This window comes from Procambarus clarkii, chromosome 56, assembly GCF_040958095.1.
Source record: "Procambarus clarkii isolate CNS0578487 chromosome 56, FALCON_Pclarkii_2.0, whole genome shotgun sequence".
In the NCBI taxonomy this organism is placed as follows: domain Eukaryota; kingdom Metazoa; phylum Arthropoda; class Malacostraca; order Decapoda; family Cambaridae; genus Procambarus; species Procambarus clarkii.
This window is the reverse complement of record NC_091205.1, coordinates 17,768,888-17,788,952: the sequence shown is the minus strand read 5'-3', so window position 1 is coordinate 17,788,952 and position 20,065 is coordinate 17,768,888. Positions and strand designations below refer to the sequence as shown.

Sequence of the window (20,065 nt, the reverse complement as noted above, 5' to 3'; positions counted from 1 at the left end):
CAACATTAATATTTTATTGATGACTCAATGCAGTTTTAACAGTTGTCCTTGAAGGCTAATGCTGCTGGAAAAGAAAATTTCATTAATAATGACCGAGATCGTTCGCTTTTAATTGCCCCTTACGACTTAACATTCGTCCTACCTGTAGCAAAAATTATTTCTGTTTATCAATAAAATTTGTTATATCTTTAAAAGAAAATCTCTCCTTTTAATCACCCCATTGAAATAATCTAAGAGGATTTCATATTCATGTCAATAGACTGGCAACTTTAAACTTTTGTACTAACTAGAGGACTATGGCGGGAATTTAATGATCAAGTTCAGGCAATTGAGGGGAGGGAAGGTGAATTCTTAACTCACAAATCCAGTCCTCTGCTACTTGGTGAATCCCTTGACCGATTCAAATCCTTATCCACAAGTGATCCATGATCCTCCAGTGAGTTCCTCCAAGCGCAGAACCTGTCCCCGCATAATCCTTTTGTCTCCTTGGTAAGGCCAAGTGTGAGATCCTTATGAGAGCATCTCATCCTTTTTGATCCAAGTTATCCATTAGTGTGATCCTCCCCGTGCTAGCTTGCTGCAGCATTGTATCCTCCTGATCCTCTGATCCTGATTGAGCCTCTCGTCCATGCCACTGTGAATGCTCCTCCTCCACTTCTCAAATCCTAGCTTTCCAAAATCTACGATAATTTGGCAGGAAGGATGGCCATATTGCAGCAGCCTACTAGCTACGGGACTGTGTAGAAAGAAAAACAAGCAATTAGTCTCGAGTAATACGATGGGTATAGCCTACAGGTAAAGTTTCATTCAATACAAAATTCAGAAGACAAATTTTTATTGAACAGTTTATTAAAACGTATGTGGTGTATTTACACACTGAATACTAAGAAAAATATCAGATATAAGAATTGTTCAGGTGAGAAGGCAGAATGGAATGTGAACATAAAACAGTTAGCACAGTCATTAAACAATTGAACTTAACTGGCTTAGGCGCCACTAAATAAACTTAATTGGCATTATTACCTATGAATATTTTTCATAACATATGCCTTTCATAAACTTAGTACAGTCTTACATTAAATCTAAAATTTAACTTGCCCTTTGTATACGAAGACATTGAAAGTTTCCTTAATACTGAACATTGACCACAGAATAGACTGCATACACCTATGTAAATTGAAAATCTTAGTTAGTCACCATTAATAAAAATTCTAAAAAAGTACAAAAAAAACTTTCCATTAGGCTGCATTTCCACAAAACTAGTATGCCACTGAGCAATAATTTTATCTGGCTGCCCAAACTTGCTTCAAATATGTTGTCACTGAACTTTTTCACAACTTTTTAAACTACGGTGCCACACTCTTAAAGGACCTTTCAACAAATTATGAAATAATAAGGACAGCCAGTGAACCAAAGGGCAAGTGGGACGTTTGACTGGCAACAGTGCAGACCTGACGTCCTCCAGTCCAGTGCCAACGGCTGTATGGGTCCGGAGACACTGTCAGGTCAGCTCAGGGCACCCGAGGTCAGTGTGGAGATCACAGCTCCTTTTAAAGATGAGTCCAAATAGGATGCTGCAGCCTATTACTTGGCACCCATCACAAAATTGGGTAACTCCAATAGGTAGTCATGTGGGCTAGATATTCTTCATTCTTCTCAACCCAAGACTTGTACCAGGAATCACATACTGTACTCATTTCAGACTTTAGTAACGCTCTCGGGACCTAGACCGAGATCGTGAGGGTGACCGTGAGTATGATCGTCGCACTGGAGAGTAAGTGGGAGAACCTCGGTATCCACGAGGTGAACGCGATCGGGACCGTGACCGTCCACGACCACCCCCACCACCGCCCGAGGCTGGACTAGATCCTCCATAATCTTCTTTGACACGAATGTAGGAATTTTCCCCCTGCAATAAGAAAATTATTAAATTAAAGGAATGATCTCGTTTACATGTATATAGACATTGCAAATCTGCCACAACACACTGGTTCCTATCAACTCATTTTAAGGATTACAGTGTGTTTACGAATATAGAGAACATATAAAATCCTTACCTCATGTGAGCGGAACTTTGAGTCGTCTAACTTCTTAACGGCATATTTCATATCCTCATAACGGAGAAATTCAACAACTCCAGTGCCATCTTTGTAAACATCTGCATAACATACATCCCCAGCTTCTCGCATGTGGTCTTTTAAGTCCTGCCAGCTGCCCGTTGGAGGCAATCCTAAAAGGAAGAAACTTTCAGTTCTCATGTTTAAGGGATGTAATAAGCCCTGCCAGTGAATACTGTAACTGACAATGGGGCGGTAAAAAAATACACGAATACTTGCAAATAAATAAATTCACAACAATATACATGTTTAACCACATTAGAATAATCAAGAAAAGTATCCATGGGTTGGCATATACAATTATACAAATACTGTGCTGTAAATTTATACTTTTCAACTGCTTTTCATATATATATATATATATATATAACTGAAAACTCACACCCCAGAAGTGACTCGAACCCATACTCCCAGAAGCAACGCAACTGGTATGTACAAGACGCCTTAATCCACTTGACCATCACGACCGGACATAATGAGGTGATAGCCGAGGCTATTTGAACCACCCCACCGCCGGCACTCGGATAGTTATCTTGGGCTTCTGGCTTGTTCGCATATATATATATATATATATAATTACCTAAGTGTAATTACCTAAGTGTAGTTACAGGATGAGAGCTACGCTCGTGGTGTCCCGTCTTCCCAGCACTCTTTGTCATATAATGCTTTGAAACTACTGACGGTCTTGGCCTCCACCACCTTCTCACTTAACTTGTTCCAACCGTCTACCACTCTATTTGCGAAGGTGAATTTTCTTATATTTCTTCGGCATCTGTGTTTAGCTAGTTTAAATCTATGACCTCTTGTTCTTGAAATTCCAGGTCTCAGGAAGTCTTCCCTGTCGATTTTATCAATTCCTGTAACTATTTTGTATGTAGTGATCATATCACCTCTTTTTCTTCTGTCTTCTAGTTTTGGCATATTTAATGCTTCTAACCTCTCCTCGTAGCTCTTGCCCTTCAGTTCTGGGAGCCACTTAGTAGCATGTCTTTGCACCTTTTCCAGTTTGTTGATGTGCTTCTTAAGATATGGGCACCACACAACAGCTGCATATTCTAGCTTTGGCCTAACAAAAGTCATGAACAATTTCTTTAGTATATCGCCATCCATGTATTTAAATGCAATTCTGAAGTTAGAAAGCATAGCATAGGCTCCTTGCACAATATTCTTTATGTGGTCCTCAGGTGATAGTTTTCTATCTAGAACCACTCCTAGATCTCTTTCTTTATCAGAATTCTTTAAAGATTTCTCACATAATATATAGGTTGTGTGGGGTCTATGTTCTCCTATTCCACATTCCATAACATGACATTTATTAACATTAAATTCCATTTGCCAAGTGGTGCTCCATATACTTATTTTGTCCAGGTCATCTTGAAGGGCATGACAGTCATCTAAATTTCTTATCCTTCCTATTATCTTAGCATCATCAGCAAACATGTTCATATAATTCTGTATACCAACTGGTAGATCATTTATGTACACAATAAACATCACTGGTGCAAGAACTGAACCCTGTGGTACTCCACTTGTGACATTTCTCCATTCTGATACATTGCCTCTGATTACTGCCCTCATTTTTCTATCAGTCAGAAAATTTTTCATCCATGATAGAAGCTTACCTGTCACCCCTCCAATATTTTCCAGTTTCCAGAACAACCTCTTATGTGGAACTCTGTCGAAAGCCTTTTTTAGGTCCAGATAGATGCAGTCAACCCAACCATCTCTTTCCTGTAATATCTCTGTGGCTCGATCATAGAAACTGAGTAAATTCGATACACAGGATCTTCCAGATCGAAAACCATACTGTCTGTCTGATATTATATCATTTCTCTCTAGGTGTTCTACCCATTTAGTTTTGATTAGTTTTTCCAATACTTTCACTATTACACTTGTCAATGATACAGGTCTATAATTGAGGGGGTCTTCCCTGCTGCCACTTTTGTAGATTGGAACTATGTTAGCCTGTTTCCACCCGTCTGCTACGATTCCTGTACACAGGGATGCCTGAAAGATCAGGTGAAGTGGAATGCTGAGCTCAGATGCACATTCTCTCAGAACCCATGGTGAAACGCCATCTGGGCCAGCTGCTTTGTTCTTACCGAGCTCCTTGAGCATTTTTTCCACTTCGTCTCTAGACACCTCTGTGTGTTCTATGTTGTTCTCTGGAATTCTTATTGTATCTGGTTCCCTAAAGATTTCATTTTGTACAAACACACTTTGGAACTTTTCGTTTAGTGTTTCACACATTTCCTTTTCATCTTCCGTGAATCTATTTCCCATTTTCAACCTCTGAATATTATCCTTTACCTGCAATTTGTTGTTTATGAATTTATAGAATAGACCTGGTTCTGTTTTACATTTGTCCACAATCCCTTTTTCAAAATTTCTTTCTGCCTCTCTCCTCACTGCCGTGTAGTTGTTTCTCGCATCTTTGTATCGCTGGTATGTTTGGGGGTTCGGCCTCTTCCTGTATTGATTCCATTTTTGTGTCTTTCGGTCTCTAGCCCTCTCGCAATTTCTATTGAACCAATCCTGTTTCCTAGTTCTGCATCTCTGTTTTGGTATAAATTTTTTTGTGCCTTTATCATATATTTCACAAAACTTGCCATACATCTCATTCACTTCCTTGCCTAGCATCAAGTCTGTCCAATTATACTCACTAAAAAAATTTCTAAGGTCACCATAATGTCCTCTCCTGAAGTCTGGTTTTTCAACTGCTTCAACCTCCTTATTTTCTTCCAGCTTATAACGCATTGCATACTTTATTCCCAAAAAGACATGGTCACTTTTACCCAAGGGAGGAAGGTACTGAATGTCAAATATCTCTTCCTCCTTCCTGGTAAATATCAAATCTAGCATGGAGGGAACGTCCCCTTCCCTCATCCTCGTAGCTTGTTTAACATGTTGATACAAGAATGTTTCCAGGATGAGGTCTACAAATTTACAGGTCCAAAAATCTTCTGTTTTAGCTTCATATGCTTCCCAGTCTATGGATTTCAAGTTGAAGTCACCGACTATCAACAGTCGTGATCTATCGTTATCCGCTCTCGCTATAATCTCTCTCATTATTGTTATAAGACCTTCACGTTTACTATCTAGCTCCTCCTTTGACCATGTGCTGCTTGGCGGTGGACTATATGCATTTATCATCATTAGTTTATCATCCTCATAGCAGATCTCTAGTGCTATTATGTCAACTTCTTGTGGATTGGCAGTCATTATTTCCTTCACCTTTAGGTGTTCTTTTACCAGCACAGCAACGCCACCGCCTTTCCTAATTTTTCTGTCCCGTCTCCAAATTGAGTAGCCCCTTGGGAATATGACCTCATTTAAAATTACATCTTCAAGTTTTGTCTCCGTGAGTGCAACAATGTCTGGTGTCTGCAGCTGTATTACATCACTTAACTCCAGTATCTTCGATCTCACTCCATCTATGTTGGTGTATGCAATCTTCAGGAACTTGTTCCCCCTCTCCTTATTCTTCACTCCCCCTCTCTCTATTGATTTTGTTGGTTTGCCTTTATGTACCACTTTACTGGTTTGCCTACCCCTATCACTTTGTAGAAAAAAGAATTTATTTCTTCTTCATTCCTGCTCTCATTTAAATGTTTTGCCTCGGCGAGGTTCAGTTTCAGCTTCTCTCTATCTTCTTTTGAAAGATCTCGTCTTAACGACCACCCTTTCCCATCCTCATCCCTTTGCAATTTTCTAGCATTCCTTAGTACTTCTTCCATCTGTTTGGCACCGTTTAGGGTGATCCTCAAAGGTCGATCTTTCCCTTTTACGTACCTGCCTATTCTCCTGTAGTCGCACACATTCTCTCTGTTTGTAAGACCTTCCACGAGGCCAACAATTTTATCTACTACTTTAGCTTCTTCTACAGCTCTTTCTGACCTAGATGTTATCGCCTTTTCTTTGCAGCCAAAAATGATCAGGGACTTACTCCGATCAACTGTGTTTTGCACCAACTTCGGGTTAGATGCCAATTCTTTCCTCACTTCTAGCCTAATGTTTGTTTTATCTTGGTTGCTGCAGTGTTTGACTTCCTTTACTGCTTCTTCTATTTTTTCCTTCTCCTTGGCCACTTGTGCATAAGTGAGTTGCATATCTTTCTTGCACTGTTCTATTCCCTGTGTAACTTCCTCCATCTGTGCTGACAAAAGCTGTTTCTCCTGTTGAATTTCCTTGCCTAACCTATTGTAGTCATTTATGTTTAAATTTACTTTAACTTCTTCCAAAGCTATTTTTAAGAGTTTATTTTCTTCTTCCATGGCTTTGCAATTTGTTTCCAATTGATTCTTATCCTTGCGCAAGTCTTTCACTAAACCCTCAAGACATAAAACTTTGCTATTCAAATGGTCATTACTTTCTTTCAATTTACTAATTATTTCTACATGAGAGTTCACTATAGTATCTAAATTTACCAACTTGTTATGTAGACTACTAATATCAATGCTTTCTTCATTGAATCCCTCAAAATCAAGCTCTGTTTTGTTTTTCCCCTTGCCAGTGGCCATCTTGAATGTTCTTCTCTGCACTGTAAACACTAGGGCAACTTTTTCTCATCCGATTTTTCACTTCCCTTAGCACTTTCCTGTTATCTCACCTATTTTTCAAGAGCACTATACCTTTATGTTCTCTGGGACACCACTCACTACCATCAACCTGTACTACAATACGGCATATGTGTGTGTGTGTGTGTGTGTGTGTGTGTGTGTGTGTGTGTGTGTGTGTGTGTGTGTGTGTGTGTGTGTGTGTGTGTGTGTGTGTGTGTGTATGTTGTACCTAGTAGCCAGAATGTTGTACTCGGCCTACTATGCAAGGCTCAATTTGCCTAATAAGCCAAGATTTCCTGAATTTATATATTTTTCTAATTTTTTCTTATAAAATGATAAATCTGGCTATTTCATTATGTACAAGTTAATTGGTTTAAATTTAAGTTAAAACTTAGATATATGACCAAACCTAAGCAACCTTACCTATCTTAACCTAACCTTAGGTAATACAAATACGTCAATAATATATGTTCCTAATATAATATAATAATAATTAAAATAAAACTAATTGGAAACAATTTATTAAAAATTAAAAAAATCACTCGGCATATTAGGCAAATTGGGCCTTTGCATAGTAGGCTAAGTGTGCACGTTCTGGCTACTAGGTACGACTATATATTATATACATATATATTAGTATATTTTGGTAGCAGTCTTTCTTGTAAACATATATTATTAAATGTGACCGAAAAAGTAAGATTAATAATTCTAACACGAATTCTCAATATTTCTTATGTTTCTATTCACTGTCGAAGGTAATTGAAAAATCAATTCTCCAAAATTCATAAAAATGAATTTTGGAGAATTGACTTTTCAATATTACCTTATTATTATTATTATTAATAATATAAAGATAATGATATTATTATTATCTTGTGTATGTGAGAGTGTGTTTGTGTGTGTGAGTGAGTTTGTGTGAGTGTGTTTGTGTGAGAGTGTGTTTGTGTGAGTGTGTTTTTGTGAGTTTTTGCGAGTGTTTTTGTGAGTGTGTTTTTGTGAGTGTGTGTTTTTGTGAGTGTGTTTTTGTGAGTGTGTGTGTTTTTGTGAGTGTGTTTTTGTGAGTGTGTGTTTTTGTGAGTGTGTGTTTTTGTGAATGTGTGTGTTTTTGTGTGTGTTTTTGTGAGAGTGTGTGTTTTTGTGAGTGTGTGTGTTTTTGTGTGTGTGTGTGTTTTTGTGTGTGTGTGTGTGTGTGTTTTTGTGTGTGTGTGTGTGTGTGTGTGTGTGTGTGTGTGTTTTTATGTGTGTGTATATATATACATACATACACACACTAATGAAATATTCATAAATCTTGAGCTCTAGGGATGAAACGTCTAGGGCCATAGGGGCATAAAGGTCTAAAATAAAATTGCCTTCCTATATCTTTTAACATTGATTGTGGGGCCACCACTAACATGGTGTATGCTTGCATTTCAGATATTAGCATGTTTTTATGTTTATTAGTAGGCATATAAATGAATGAGCGAGCGTGAAGCAGAAGTATGTACACCAGGTGAAGAAGCAAGAATGGCAAGATCTGGTGCAGGTGACACCTGAAACTCGGGAGTCACACCTAGGGTCCATGGGGACCCAGGTTGTGTCATCTAGCTTGGGTAAGGGTCAACATCATAAGGATTGAGTCTAATATGGCATGAATGAAGGGGTAACTCAAGACAATGAATTATAAATATAAGGGAGGCTGAGAGCCTGAGGGGAGATCAGTCAAGCCTACAGGAATTTGGAGCACAGAACAGCCTGCCTTGGACCAGGTATGTCCTTGCCAAGATCGCCTTTGCCAATGGGATGAAGCTTTCAACTACAGTGAAAGAAATGAGTTATCAGCTGTTGCCCTCATCCCACCATGTTATGTGGGGTGGAGGACTCAGCTGTGCCAACAAAATCTCATTTGGAGTGAGTGAAGTGACTAGTGTGAATTAACTTTCAGTCTATAGTTGATTAATACTTAAGTAAATATCAAAGAAGGCACCAAGCCGGGAAGGCTATGTAGCACCATCAAATGTGCGGAATAATCAGAGGGCGTTAAATATCACCGAGGATGCCAATAAGAGAAGAGAAAGGCATAAGGTGAACGATATCAAAAGTACCGAATTCACTAAGAATTCGCTCACGCTCGTCCTGGAAGTCAGGTCATTCAACAAGGATATGCACAACTGTAAGAGGGACAATGCAATTGGGAACAATAAGGAGCAGGGCGGCGCTTCGTTAAGTGTGTATAGCCAATACGCAACCTTGCCAGAGCCGTTTCCCATCGCCGCTTACGGTGGTAGGAGGAAGGCCACAGGGACACTACCCTTAAGAGTATGCAGTTTGTTACCAGTAACAGAAGACCAACAACCCTGCCAACAGTCAAGGAAGGAGGAATGAATAATTGGGTAAAAGTCGGAATAAGGAATAAATACCTTTACGAGAGATGAGAAATGTCGATAGCTCCCTTAGCGGCAGCATCCGCACACATTTAAGGAGATACCAATATGGCTGGGAACCCAACAAAACTCAACAATCTTAAATCGACTGGTAACAAGTAATAGCCAAGGTTGAATCTCGACGACCACCGGATGGAACGGATTAAAGGACTCCAGAGCCATGAGGGCACTACAAGAGTCAACTACAACCACAAAGGAGGATTGACAGCGAGAAAGCAGGAGACGAAGAGCATAGAGAATAGCAAAGTTCTGCCATGAAGATGCTAGTCTCCAAAGGCAGGCAACACATATAGGTGTGGTCAGGAAAAACAAGAGTAGCCTATGCCGTCTGTAGGCTTAAATCCATCAGTGAAGATGGAAACTGAGCAGGAATGTGAAGAAAAAGTTCAAGGAAAAGTAGTTTCAGAACTGTAGGAGGGGTAAAAGCTTCAGTGATGTGGTTAGGGATTTGCAATATTGAGGAAGGGGGATCCTCCACAAAGACAGTAGCGATCTCGGCAGTCCTGGAGACAGGAAGCCAGGGTCAACGTACAAGTTGAGGTGCGCCTATCTGCTCCCCAAGAAGTATGTGACAGAACCTTAAGTAGGTTAATGCCCTTAGAGCATTCAACACGGAGGTAAAAGTTATGGGACAACCAAGACAAATGAGTGTCAAAAATTAACCCCAAAAGCTTTGCGGAATTGTTGTACACAAGGGGATGACCATAAAGCAACAAAGAAGGAAGAAGGACAACACGCTTTCGAGTAAAGTCATGGCACAAGTCTTGGTTGCAGAGAACTTTAAGCCATGATTGGTGGACCAAGACAACACGGCATCAATCGCAAGTTGAAGCCACCGTTGAAGGAGAGGCGAATCATCACCTAGACAGCAAAGAGTAAGATCGTCGACATAAAGAGCGAAGATGCCAAAAGGCAGGGAGGAAAGAAGACCATTGAAGGCAACCAGAAAAAGAGTAGTGCTCAGAACACTACCTTGGGTTACATCTTCATATTGCCGAAAAGAAGCAGAGTTGCACCAAGCCTGACTTGAAAGGAACGACGAAAGAGTAAGCTTTGGAGGAAAGAGAGGGAGATTACCATTTGTCTAAACAAAGATAAATTGTACTGTGCTTAACACCTGGTTATATCCTCTTATGGTAAGGTGGTTAGGTAACATTGATGAATGACATTACATGGGGGATATTAATAAGGTATTAAATGTATCAACATAGTGACATGTTGGCAGCTAATGTTCTTCTGGCTGCTTCCGACCCTGTTGAAGGGTCATTTGGACCAGCTTTTGCATTGGCCAGGGATTTTGAAGTGGGTAGTGTGTAATTCTGTATTAGCTGGTTATTGATTGCTGGTCTAGATTTCTTGATATAGTGCTTCACTGATGTCTAATCTTCTATTGATAATGACAATAGATCAGATACAATGATATTGTCATTGACAATATACAATGACAATTCATAATGCATTTAAATAATGTATACTTTATATTAGTGGTATTTAAACTAAATTCAGACTTAGTATTAGCACTAACGTGCCTAGAACATGCACTCCACAGGTATGCACGGAATGCTCCTGGCGGTGCGGGCGAGCGTGCGGTGACATGGAAATGTGCATACTAGTTTCAGTTTTCAATAGAATTCCCTACAGGTGTGTATATGCATACAAGGTCCAAAAGCCCGGCGTGACACCCCACAGCAAGTGTAGTCTGCAAAGTTACCCATGAGCGCACAAAATCAGTAAAATGTATATACTAGTTTCATTTTTCTCACCTTAATTCTCGTGCTACATTGTTCGTTTTGGTATCAATGTGTTCGCAACTGAAATCCCAACAGGGGTATATGCATATACGGTCCAAAAGCCTGGCGTGACTTCCCAAAGCAAAGCCTAAAGTCGGCTAACCGTTACCCGTGAACGAGCACCAATTGGCACAGCAACCTAATGTGTATAGTTGTTCAGTTTGTTAACATCAATTTTCGTGTTACGTCTTTCATTTTAGTATCAAATTGTTCGCAATATAAAGGCGCATATTTTAAAACAAGTCCCATAATAATAGAGCAATAATTGTTATTTTAATAAATTTTAAATTTTGGACACTCATCATCACAAAATTATTTATATCCTTCCAGTGTTCTGACATCAATTTTCATGTTACGTCTTTCATTTTGGTATCATTGTTTGCAATCTAAAGGCGCGCATGTTAAAACTAGCCCCATAATAAATGGAATTTTAACAAATATTTTAAATTTTGGACGTTCATTATCACAAAATTATTTAATATTTTGGACCTGGTTGCGGCTCACTAGTTGTTTGTCTCACTAAGAATCTGTCTAAAGACACTTGTTTTGCCTACAATTTAACAACTGTCTGTAGTGAGAATATACTGTCATTAAAAAAGTTAACAAAACAGCTTGCTACTACAGCTTTATCTGGGCAAGTCTTTTCAGCAAAACTTGTGTGTTCTTGCCATACTGCACATAATTTTTTATTTTGCCAGATCTACCATGTGCATACCGTCCTCATGTTTACAAAGTGTCTTCTTATACCGTCATCCTCAACAATTTTCTTAAGCTAAACTTTACCACTAAATTTTGTGGGACTAATAGCATGATTTATAGGGCCGTGACGAGGATTCGAACCTGCGTCCGGGAGCATCCCAGACACTGCCTTAATCGACTGAGCTACGACAGGGTTAAAAGGGTTGAAACTGAAGTTCTACTGAACTTACTGGATCCCGTAGCCTCTCCGAGGCACAAACCAGGATTTTACACAACGCCCCCGACCCCCTGCACCCGAGCTATGTCAACAGGCCGTTCTCCCTCTTCGCCCTTACATCATTACGCACAGAGATCACAGTAATGTGATGCATCAAATGAACAAACCCACAAGGGCCGTGACGAGGATTCGAACCTGCGCCCGGGAGCACCCCAGACACTGCCTTAATCGACTGAGCTATGACCACACTAACGATTACGTTAGTGTGATCTCTGTGTAATGATGTAAGGGCAAAGAGGGAGAACGGCCTATTGACATAGCTCGGGTGCAGGGGGGGGGGGGTTGTGTAAAATCCTGATTTGTGCCTCGGAGAGGCTACGGGATCCAGTAAGTTCAGTCAGTTGAACTTCGGTTTCAATCCTTTTAACCTGTCGTAGCTCAGTCGATTAAGGCAGTGTCTGGGATGCTCCCGGACGCAGGTTCGAATCCTCGTCACGGCCCTTGTGGATTTGTTTAAAGAATGATGTTTTGTTGATAAGGAGAACAGCACCTATTAACTGGAACTGATAAATAATGCAGTACTAAAGAGATGTCTTGCTCTGAAGCTCAAAGAATAATAATAGTAAGAAGTGTCCACAAAGAGGATATGCAGCTGGTGCCTTTATAGCATTGCTGACTAATACGTAACAAATAATATGTTATTATGCTCTATTTTGTTTTATATCGCATAAGTACATTGTGCAATGTTAATATCTTGCTTTCATCAATGTTCAAAAAAATATTTTTAGGTGGATTTTTTTTTAGTTTTAGGTTTTTGCCTTCGTTTATTACCTGATTTAGTTGTAATCTTTACATCCTGGGAAAGTGCATACCCATCCCTAACTATGTGAAGACAATGAAATTGGTCAATAAATAAATCGGTTATAACTGGCAGAACTTGGGACTTTGAATTTTTTTTGCTGATTTTTCACAGCTTTCAAACTATTTTCTTTGTCTCTGTTTTGACAATTGGGGACCAGATTAGGGCGTTATCACTTATATATCCCCCAAATCATTACAATTATCCTTATATTTAGTAGGTTACTTTTTCTTGACTTCATTTCAACACACATGAAGTCAAGAAAAACTGCAACTTTCACATTCGAGGATGAATGCCAAACAATGTTTATGAAAACATAAGTAAATTAATGAATTAGAACTCCCTTATTCATTGACGATAATTTTAATTACATCTATACCTTGAGGTGCTATAACTAGAATTTCGGATCAAAAAATCCACTTTCTGACCTATTGTCACAATTTTTACATATAGTGTGCACAGCTGTTTGTTCTACAATCCCTATAAATGGATTTTTCATAAACCCTAAAAGTTTGGAAATAATTTTTTTTTCTAAATTTGGCGCATATTTCAAATGCCATATTGACAATTTTATTTTATACAGTAAACTATACTGAAGCCTGTATTCTAATTTTATGAAAATGAAGATCATATGCTTATGATCATATGTTATGCTGAGAACGCCAAATGAACAATTGATATTTTATATTTTTTAATCTGATTTGAAAATCTGAAGTTTTCAATATTCAATTTTAAAATTGTTTTGATTTTCTTGTTTTTCAAGTTACATTGTTGATTATTTAGACAAAGTTGGAGCATTTGCTAGTAGATTTTGCACAAAAAATTGGAAAGTGTTTGTGCAAGTATGAGAAATTGCTATGTCCAATCGCACGTGTATGCATTGTGCACCACAGAACATGAAATATCAAATGATAAACCTGAATAGTATATAGAATAGTAAACATTATTAATATACAAACTGACCTGTAACTAGAACGCGATATTGTGATCTTCTTGCAGGAGGCCCTCGGCCTCTCCCTCTACCAGAAGCTCCTCTGGCAGCTCCAGGCAGGCTGTTACGAGGAAACTCCACTCGTAGTCGATAGCCATCATAGTCATATCCATCACGCGAGTGGACAGCATCTTCCGCATCCCTGTTAAAAAAATTGACAATAAGACCAAACTATAGCAATAGCAGTCACAAGCATGACCTAGAATAGTGGATGGGGAACTTTTTATCATGCCAAGACCACATTTTAGGAGATTCCATTAACTGCATTTTTTTAACCCTTGGACAGTGGCCATACTTGCCTATGCACAAAATATAAAAATTTAATAAGAATTATTAATTTGTATGGAAAATGTAAGAAAAAAGTAAATATAGTTGCACTGGGTGGACACTTGGAAGATATCTGTTCATACGCGTATGGTTGAACGAGCGAGTGGTACTGGGGGCACGGCACTCTCGATTTGTTTACAAGCCTATCCCGCGAAGTAACGATCACGGCCGTGCTTGAATTCTTTGTGAAGAATTTCATTGTTTGCCTGCCTTTTTTTTTTTTTTTTTTTTTTTTTTTTTGACAAAAGTTCTTAGATAATATCATGCCATGGGTACCTGCTTGATGGGATTCTGGGAGTTGTTCTACTCCCCAAGCCCAGCCTGAGGCCAGGCTTGACTTCTTCCAAAACTACCAGAAGTGTCAGTGGTAAAGCTCAACCAAAGAAAGCAATTTTAAGGATGACCATAGAGGAAAAACTAAAGATCATTCGTAAATATGAAAATGGTATGAGGGTTGTTGAACTGGCTAAGCTAGTATAACAAATCCATGTCAACGATATCCACCGTACTAAGAAAAAGGACATTATGAGTGCTAAAGTGGCAAAAGGCATAACAACAACTACGAAACAAAGGACACACACACTTGAGGATGCAAAAAGTTATTATTAATTTGAATAAACAACAAGCACTTAGCAGGTGGTAGCATTTCAGAAGCTGTCATTTGTGAAAAAGCAAGGATGGTGCATGAAGATCTGATACAGAAAACCACTGGAACAAGTGATGCAGATAGAAAAGTTTAAGGCAAGCAAGGGATGGTTTGAGAACTTTAAAAAAAGTGGCATTCATAATGTTGTGAATCATGGTGAGGGTGCCAGCTCAGACAAACCTGCAGCTGAAAGATTTGTTAGCAAATTTAAACATTTTGTAGAGTGAGGGATACCTACCACAACAAGTACAACAAGTGTGTGATGAAGGAGGGCTATCCTGGAAAAAATTGCCGAAGAGGACATACATTACGCAGAAGTTATTGCCCGGATACAAGCCTATGAAAGATAGCCTAACTTGTGCTGTGGTAATGCAAGTGGCTTATATGGGGCTGTACCCAACTCGTTAAATGCGGGGCTCCAGTATTTTTCGAAGTTGAAGTGTCGGTAATATTTCAAACAATATTCAAGATATATTTTATATAACTAAAATTAAATAAAATTCATTATGCAATTGCATGCCAAGTTAGTGCTGTGCCAACAATTAAGCCGGCTGTTGACTGCTGCATGGATGATGCATGAACACGGTCTGACAAAGTTCAGATGGGTGGAAAAAAATTGGTCCATTCCTTTGTATTGCAAAATATTCAAAATATGTGTACTGTATCAATGATTATTAATGTTTTAAATAAAATTTTAGAGATGTGTTTTCTTATACCCTGTACAGTACAGGTAATGTATTTTTAATGTTATGTTCATTGATTGGTTTTAATAGAACTCATGAGCACCACGCCAGAAACAAATACCTTTTTGATATTCCAAGAGTACTACTTAATCAAACTAGAAATGCTCTACAAATCAAGGGACCCAGAATGTGGAATGACCTTCCCAATCATGTACAGTGTACCTCTCTCAACCAGTTTAAGATAAAAACTAAGCATTACCTAATTAACTCCCTGTAACCTACCTTACCCCTATAATGTCAACCTGTCTGCTATTTTGTTAAACAATGCTGTTTGTCGACCAAATTGTATTTTTTGCTGTTTTTCTGCCATGTTCCCCCCTTATTTTATTTTTTATTTTCTCACACATTTTATACTTTAATCTCAATTAGTATTAAGTTTTAGTCTTTGGTGTTTTTCCTGCCCAAAATGCTTTGTGTAACAGTGGCTTTAGGCATTGTATGTACTAGCTCTATCTATAAATTCATCAATATTTGTATCACACCTTTTATGTATGTACTTTACCTGAATAAACATTTAAATTTTTTGAATTTTTGAATTTGTTACGACACAGGCTGTGGCAGCCAGCATACAATGGCAATCGAGTCTTGTCACTAACTCCAGAGTTAGCCAAGACAAAATTTCACCTTTTCACCTTTTCTCTGGCACTCTGCCTGACTAATGATTTATTAAATATGATAGATAATGGCTCGCAAACCTCCTCTTTGCATTCTTTAAGCACCCTGGCAAACACATCTGGCCCTGGATTTGTTTGGCTTGAGTTTCACTATACAGTATGTTTAATATCCTCCTTGGTAACTCCTAAACTAGTCAACCTGTCCTCTTCCCTAACCACAGACTTGTTCGGCTGAAGGCAAGCTCTCATCTTGGAGGAGACAGGCTTGAACATATTTTATCAGTTGGTAAACATTGCTCGCAGGTGCACTGGGCTCCATAGAGGCGCCTTGTTTCCCTTCTAATAGCTGGAGGGAGCCGACTCAATCTTCAGGAATTCATGTAGCCTTCCACGGCAGATCAGTGAAGGTGATTGGCAGGAGATAAGGGCCAAGTTCTTATTGGCCCTAGAGAGCCAGACCTCAGGCCTAAGTGTTAAATGGTTGGCCTTTGCCAAAATAATGGGTGGAGCCCTGGGGCTGTATTAGATGGTGGGAGGAGTAATCCTTCCCAGCAATAAGCTGGTAAAACAAAATTTTATCAGTGTGTCTCGGGAGTGTGTGGAATAAAGGGGGCCGCAAGCCCGCATCCTAGGGGCTTCTTCTTGGTTATCTTGAGATGATTTCGGGGCTTATTAGTGTTCCCTCGGCCCGGTCCTCGGCCAGGCCTCCACCCCCAGGAAGCAGCACGTGACAGCTGACTAACACCCAGGTACCTATTTTACTGCTAGGTAACAGGGGCATAGGGTGAAAGAAACTCTGCCCATTGTTTCTCGCCGGCGCCTGGGATCGAACCCAGGACCACAGGATCAGAAATCCAGCGTGCTGTCCGCTCGGCCGACCGGCTCCGACGGGCTGAGGGCAGCCATCAACATCGTGGCCTCAGTGCGATTTTAAGGTATGGTGCACTTGACTCATGTCCTCAGTAGATATCCATTGTGCCTCTAGGGGAATAGAATAGGGTATATTTTCAAATTGTCTTAATTTACATGTTTCATAAAATAAATTGTATAACTTGTCCAGTGGTATTCACTTAACTCCCCTTTGATATATTTTTCTACTTGTCATTTTTATGTGTTGAATTGGAAACCCCCATGTTCTCCTAAGGTTAATAGATACTAAAGTTGCCCTTGGATTTAAATAAGTAACGTAAATTAAACAAACTAATTTCCCAAAATTTATTACTGAAATTCGTATTACCCTTGGAGTCCCATGATTACTGATTCCTTGCCTTCCTAGGGGATCGGTGATAGACACATTCAGGTATGGTTAGTCGGGAAGGTGGTGGCAGTGTTTAATGAGTTCTATTATTTGTTTTATAAATTAATAACCCTTGTCCTTGAGGTATCTTCCTCATTTAATATTCCTCTGATATACGTGGCAGTCCAGTGAGGGGTCATACTGGTGTAGTGTTAAGTAACATACTCATAATATATTAATATATTATATAATAATTAATTAATTAACAATAATATATTAAGTAACATACTGGTAACAGTGTTAAGCTGGGGTATTGAGTGGAGAGAGAGAGAATTACAACAGGGATAGCGAACGATTACGATCACGAGACGTTCATCATTTCAGAGGGTTATTACCTGGATTTGGGTTATTACACCAAGAAAGCCAGTGGTAGGGTTCAACCTAAGAAAAATAGTTGTGAGTAGAGGCAGTAGAGGATGTCCCTTCCTCATTAAGAAAATGTGTGAAGTATGGGAAAAACTGCAAAGTTTTGTTGAAAAAACTCACTTGGATAAAGCTGTAGCAGGCTGCTGCTGCTGCATTGACCTTTTAAATGACAATGTGATGTCTTACTACAAACAAGTATTAAATGTAGGGAAAAACATGTGTCTTTACATATTCTTAGTAAGACAAGCAAGCAGAGAGCCACAAGCAGGTCCTAGTGGTATGCAGGCAAAACGTGCCAGAGTGTGCACATCAGTGAAGTCCTCACTGCCTGATGTTATAATGGAAGGAGACTCCCCTTCCAAACAGTAACACCTCTCCTCCCCCCTCCTCACCATCTTCCATACGCCAACAGCAGTCATCAGCAAGGGTAAGTAATAACTTGAACATGCTTTTGTAGTGTAGATTTAGATGAATTAGGTATAAAATTTAGTTTGAAGTGAGGTTTGTGGGCAGTCAGGAACGAATTAATTAATTTCCCATTATTTCTTACGAGGAAATTACTTTCGGTTTACGAGCTGTCTCCAGGAATAGATTAAACTCTTAAACCGAGGTACCCATGTATTATATTTTTAGCTTTTTTGTTTAATTCCAGCCAAATAGTTTGTGTGGCTTAGTTTTGATTCCCTCTGAGACTGCATTTCAAATTTTCCCTAACATATACCCCTGTATGGCTACTCCCCCTCATCGTCTAATATATCTGTGAAATAGTTTAAATCCGTTTATATGATATTCAGCTAATAATTCTCTTATTTTCTACATTCATCCACATTTTGGTAAGTGCAATAATATGTTTGTTTCTGTGCAGACAAGAGCATTCAAATCTTTTATTTTGTTTCTTAGACTCCTACTGTTCATGTAATATACCTGAAGTGTATTGCTCTTTTGAGGCCCGTCTCCTTCCCTGTTCATTAAGCCAATTTGTTTCTCCCACAAATACACCTTTAGTGCCTTCTTTCTCTATATCAATTCTCACCCCACTATCTACATTGGAGATGGTCGAACCCTTGTTAGAATCCGACCCGATTGTCAATTGGATTAACCCATGTGTTGCATTCCACAATGGTCAAATTCAAATTTTAACTTGGTCGCCCAAGTTAAAAATTGTTAAATGCCACGAATATTGTTGAAAACATCTTTATAACTTATTAAACCAAAAATGAAGTGTTTCAACGTTAGATTAGGTTAGGTCAGCGTTTTACCACTGTGCCATGGCGACTTGCACATCTACACAGAAATTTTGAATGTTATAATCAAGTTAGTTTTTACCCAAGTACAATTTTACAAGTTGGTAAAATCGCCCAAGTTAAAAATTAACTTGGGCGACCATTGTTGAAACGCAACACATGGGTTGACCAAATTGCTACTTGGGTCAGATTTCATTATGGTTCGGAACAGAGATACACCCCTTCCATCCACAGGTTCGAACAAGTTGGCAACAGCAACAACCCCAGCCCTGGACAGATGCACTACATCTCGAGCATACATGTCATTTCTTCCATACAAGTGTTTCCAGTTATCTATGAACAATATTGCATATGATTTGCAGTATTTGTCCAGACGGTAAGCGACACCAAGTGCCCTTGATAACCATTTGTTTCCAACTCCCTTTCTTGGAAGAATGCCACATATGATCGGGATTCCTCCCGTGTTCCTAACCAAGGGATTAATAAATTAAAATTATTATTAATAGGTCTGTGCCAGTTATGTATACTCTAGACTAAATATATAAAGGCTCTCCCAAACTATTATAATGTTAAACAAAATAATAAGTATCAAAATAATTTAATTCCCAGGTAGAAAAATTCATGAGTAAAACAATTATTAATACTTAGGCTAACACAAAGGCAATTCTGGATTATATTGCTGTTAATTTGGTCGATTGTTCATAATGTCTAAAAAGCCGAACAAAATAGCAAGACAAATTTACCGCCAAAACTGCCAAGGTACTGATGTGGCCACGAGACGCGCCACACCACCCCAGCCACACTGGCCACACCTGCTCCACCACACCCACAACCACCAGCCCCCCACACTCACGCTGGAGACGCCCACACCACCTTCAAGACGCCGCCACCCTCACCACCCTCTCACCTTGCGTCCTCAAACTCCACGAAGGCGAATGGTGGCCCTCGACGGTTCTTCAGATCTATAAAGACAATTTTCCCAAACTTGTAGAACAAATCCTCGATATCCTTCGTCCTGATGTCCGGGGGTAAGTTCCCGACGTAGATACGGCATTCGTTGTTTCCTCTGCCGTAGGACATGGCCGATAATGGCGGTTGGGGGAGGCGGCGTGAAGGTAGAGCGTCCAGTATGGCGTCGTTCACGCGGTGTTTGTGAGTGGCGGCGCGCGCCCT

The 20,065-nt window shown here is 39.4% G+C and overlaps 1 protein-coding gene across 2 annotated transcripts; it reads right to left on the bottom strand.

Moving 5' to 3' along the window:
• On the bottom strand, positions 1 to 20,065 carry SF2 (splicing factor 2). Of its 2 annotated transcripts, XR_011223044.1 has the most exons (5): positions 19,800 to 20,065; positions 13,628 to 13,797; positions 2,058 to 2,230; positions 1,452 to 1,909; positions 1 to 736 (listed from the first exon to the last, which is right to left on the bottom strand). XR_011223044.1 is itself a non-coding variant. In XM_069305797.1 (4 exons), the coding sequence occupies exons 1-4, from the start codon at positions 19,970 to 19,972 to the stop codon at positions 1,706 to 1,708; spliced, it is 720 nt and encodes a 239-aa protein (XP_069161898.1). In that variant the 5' UTR covers positions 19,973 to 20,065; the 3' UTR covers positions 1 to 1,705. The 2 variants fall into 2 exon arrangements, 1 of the variants encoding a protein (XP_069161898.1); XM_069305797.1 differs by having other exon boundaries at positions 1 to 1,909.